Source organism: Austrofundulus limnaeus, unplaced genomic scaffold (genome assembly GCF_001266775.1).
Source record: "Austrofundulus limnaeus strain Quisiro unplaced genomic scaffold, Austrofundulus_limnaeus-1.0 Scaffold631, whole genome shotgun sequence".
NCBI lineage: Eukaryota > Metazoa > Chordata > Actinopteri > Cyprinodontiformes > Rivulidae > Austrofundulus > Austrofundulus limnaeus.
In genome coordinates, this window is record NW_013953033.1 from 115,042 (window position 1) to 119,679 (window position 4,638).

Here is a 4,638-nt window from a genome sequence, read left to right on the forward strand (position 1 = left end):
CAGTTTACCAAACAGTGAAAGTGTAAGTTATCTAAGTTGTAGAGCCAAGAGAGGGAATTGGAATGAAGCCAAAGTGTAATCTTGTCTCTATAGTTTAGGAGGTTGAAATTGGTTATTGAATCACACTTTGTAATCATTTTTCTTTCTGTGAGTGTCTCATTTCCGTGACATCCAGTGGGTGTTGTTGTAGAGCTGAGTTAAACAAGTGTTTCACTAGCACGACATGACCTGATTCAGGCGGTGTCGCTGGCCCGTCTGACAGGTTGTCCTAGCGATTGATGATGATTGCCCTGTGTAAAAAGACCTGGGGCCTTTCAGAACACCCTGAGGTCAGGGAGGGGTTTTAACCACTTCCTTTCCAACTCCTTACTTCAGTGCAGATGTTAGCTAGAGGTACAGTTTGAACTTGTGTGATTTCAAATCTGCACATCTTCTAACATAAAGAAACTTCATTTGATGAAGGATTAACTGAAATTGACATTTTTGTAAAATGCTTTGATGTATTTAGCTGTTTGACTGTATGCACATTTATTATACCTGTGCCTAGTTCATGTAAAAATTTTTGGTTGAATAAACGTCACGTAAAATTTAAGTCCTAAACATTAATTTTATTGTGTGTGTTGATGCTGTACAAATAAACTGRCTGAATTAAAATAATGGAAATCAAAGTCAATGCAAACATTTTATAAGAAAATCTCATTGTAGATCATTGTTTTAGTTGGTTGTGAAATCTGTGTTACACAAAAATGGCATTTGTTAATAAAATTACTTATTTTGTTGGGAATACTTTGACTACGTTGAAACATGTATCATGTATCTGTTTCAGATAATAAAATCTTTCCTACATCAGTCAAACTGTGAAGATGGTTTCTGCATGGCTGCAGAGCAGCTGCGGTCATGATTACTGATGCCCTGTTAGAAACCTTATTTTATCCATTAAAGGCCAAAAAGGCATTTCCTTAATGAATGGTAGAGGTGGTCTGGCTCATGGTTTGTGCCCATGTTTTATGTCATTGTTAGAAAAAGATAATCATACTTTCATTGGTTGCTAGATTAACTGACTGAACTATTCCCAGTGGAGGTGTCATGTGTCAGTTTTCTATTGCTTCTTGCAAAGACAAAATATATAGTCTACCTCTGATGTTGAAGATGACTGACGTGCAATCTTCTGTCTTTGTTTCTTCTTCAACTTTKAAGAGGGGCTTGGATGGTTTCTGGAAGTCTGTAGCCCACCATGTGCCTCGGGATCCGACAGAGCTGAGAATCCTCAATCCTTATTTTATCCAAGAGGCTGCATTCCAGTTTATAGGCCTGCCATTCAACAATGGATTAATGGGCAAAGGGGTAAGTTGCAACACTGTCACCAACAATGGTAACAATTCTTTTAATTGGATTCTTTAAATACCTTTTTTAAACTTTGAGTTTTATTAAAAGGAGCTTAAAAAGTAAATTAAGAATAAGATGAGTTCTAACATTCTGACAACTTTCTTAATATTTAATTGATCCTGATTTTTTTGCGTACACAACCTTAGCTGGTGTATCTGAGCACAAGCTGTCCATGGCACATCCTGAAGGGATGTCTTCTCCTCTTCAAATATTCTAGGTGAAAATCTCATGAGGGAGTTGATCCAAAAGCTTGTCAATGACTAGGGCTGCCACAAACGATTATTTTAATAATCGATTAATCACCGATTCTTTATTCGATTAGTCGACTAATCAGCAGCTGCTATTATATAACCATGGTTAGGTTTTAGCTATATGCTAACTAAAAATAATAGCTGTGGAAGGTAAGTTCTGCTCTGCAGATATTACACAGGTTTCTCTTTCATTTTCTTAAAATGATCCCACACTTTGAGCTCTGTTGTCAGGTAGCCATGATACCAGAGCCTGTCTGTATAATGTCTTGTGACGTCCACGGCTATCACTACTGTGCATGTGTGTCAAGGACAGAAAGGCAGATGTGGCAGTRGAAGGTGTCAAAGCAGTTTGAAGAGAAAAACAAAGTAAAGAACAAAAGAAAAAACGATTAATCGATTATTAAATTAGTCATCGATTATTTTAATAATCGATTAGTCGTCGATTAATCGATTAATCGTGGCAGCCCTACTTGTCAATACAAGATTCTAACTGGACAATATCTGGGTGGCCATTTCAAAAAAATAAAAAATGTTTTTGCGTTTACAGTCACTCATATTTACTGCCTTTAAAGTTTGGTATTAGATAGAGTTTCAGCTGAACAGTGAAAAAAAAAAAAATCAAACAGCCGTTACGCATGCAGCTGCCTGTAGCAACACATGTACAACTGAGAAAGTAGAGACAAAGAAAAAGCTTGGTTTATACTTTGAGTTGCACGTTTCCCTCTGCTGAGTGACAAAAAATTGCACAACTTCCATCTGCTCTCCCTCTGCTATCCCCCGGTGACAGGATTGCCCCCAGTCAGAACTGTCAGATGTGGACCTTACGGCTCGGATTGTGTGACTGGTTTAAACTTCTTGGTGTGTGTGTGTGTTCATGAGGAACACCGCAGCTCTCCAGCCTTCTGCAGCTTATTTTGTTTGAAAGGATTGTTTGTCTGAAGCCAGTTAAAAGCTAGAGAAGCAGCTGATTTTCAGATTGTCACGTCTTTTTTTCCATCACCAGTGTTAATTTTTTTTAATATTTCCACCGCAGACTGTTCTTCACCCAACACAACACTGATCACTGAGGGATTAAAATTTATAAAACACAATATCCAGCCATCTTTATCGCTGCTTTTGTATTTATATGAGGTGTGGGAGGGCAGAGGGAGGATCTATGATAATTAATATTCTGCTGCATCTTCAGCTCGTTTATACTCACTCAGGAAAATGACGTTCAAAATTACGCAAATCTCCAACCCCTGTCTCACATCTTACTGAAGTATCATCCAAGTTTAAGCAACTGTCCTCTGCTAGGGAAACCTTTTTTGTCTTAGGCCCACACAGAAATTTATTTATCTCTTTTGTAAATGTTTAAAATAGTTTTATTGTTTCGGCCTTGCAGATACAGCATTTCAAAAGCTCTTAAATGCTGTTTTTTTTTTTATAGAAAATCTTTAAAAGCAGTCATTGCATTTTTTTGCAGACAGTCATAACAAGCCTCTGTGAAAACTATGATGTTATAGCTTCACCTCTAATCTAATCTACAACCTAAAACATGACAACTATAACAAGAATGACAGATTACCTACTGGAATTTGTGCCACAGATGAATAAATGAATCCTGTCAATGATTAGACAAGGCTGATAAACAGTCATTTTTATTGAATAGATCAGAAGAAAAAACATTTATTACAGCGAATCATGTAAGGCCTACAGTGACTTTATCACCTATTGAATTATCAACAAAATGAAAAGAAACGTTAAAGAGAAAAACTAAATTATTGCATTGTTCAAAAATGGCATGTCAGGGCTCTAGAGTGCAACTAATTTGGTCGTAAATGCGACCTGATTTCCTAATATTGTGACTAAAAAATGTCCGGTCGCACTGGTGCGGCCAATCGTTCGAGTGGGAGGGGGAGGGGTCACCCGCAGGAAAAAAGTTTCCATGTTCCATAAAAAATAATCCAGCAGTGGTCGCCCACCGACAGTCTCATCTCTCCTAATAACACTGAGCTCTGCTCGCGGCTCCGCYACACACCTCCTGCACACACACGTTTGTTGTTCTATCCTCGTGGGGACTTTGTGGCTTCCATTCATTTCACATCAGTTCTACAGCCAACCATGACCTCCAAGGTAGACTACACACCTGACCCAAACCCTAACCTCACCTGGCTGGGTGTACCGGGGAAATGGTCAATAATTGTCCCCACCATGAAGCAAAACCTGTACACACACATGCACGCACTCATAGCGAAACAACCGTAGGTTTTATTTTATTTTTTTACCCAGATCGGAGTCAGAAAAACATTTTTTTCTTCTTAACCGTGGAGATGAAAACAAGATGTGGACGGTTACTCACTCTTAAGTCCTTCTTGTTAATTAACCAGTCGGGGTCTGAGCGCTGCAGATCATTTCAGCAGGACGAGGAAGCTCACGTGTATGGCAGGCCAGTTTTACACTTAATCGGTTTCACCACACTTACATTCCAAGTATCTGAAATAGGTTCTTCTGGGTCTCAGGAGGATAAAACTAGTTATATTAGATATTTAAGTGAAATAATATTATAAGATTCAACTAATGATGAAATTGCAGACTTTTATGTGTTATTATTTAAAAAACAATCTGCGCAACCTTTTAATAAATATCAGTAATATTTCCGTTATTAATCAATATTCTCTGTTCATCATTCTGGTTTATCCAAGGCCAAAGATCCATAGTTGTCCATCTGAGGGACAGGTGTCTAAAAATAATTAACCATGAAATGTTTAATATGTTTATAAAATGTTCAGCTCTTAAACATTTGCACTTAGAATTTTATAGAATCACTTTAAATACTTTTCAGTAACTTAAATGTCCACAATTCTGGTTCAAATAAAGAACTTTATGTTTACTAGATTGTGAACTAATCAGTGTGCATTGCCAATGCAATGCACACTATTGTGATTCGTTTCCCATCCAAGTCATCTCCACTTTGCCATGCTTCTCCTCCTGCATACTTTGTCCTAGAGCTGCCATTGTA

At 37.8% G+C, this 4,638-nt stretch overlaps 1 protein-coding gene across 3 annotated transcripts in view; it reads left to right on the top strand.

Moving 5' to 3' along the window:
• st3gal3b (ST3 beta-galactoside alpha-2,3-sialyltransferase 3b) overlaps nucleotides 1-4,638 on the top strand; it is a gene marked incomplete at its 5' end in the record, with an annotated part of 74,376 nt that overhangs the window by 39,612 nt on the left and 30,126 nt on the right. For all 3 annotated transcript variants that reach the window (XR_001311908.1, XM_014027288.1, XM_014027289.1), the window contains 1 exon segment: nucleotides 1,198-1,344. Coding sequence is in view for 2 of the 3 variants with exons in the window: in XM_014027288.1 (XP_013882742.1) it covers nucleotides 1,198-1,344 (147 nt within the window).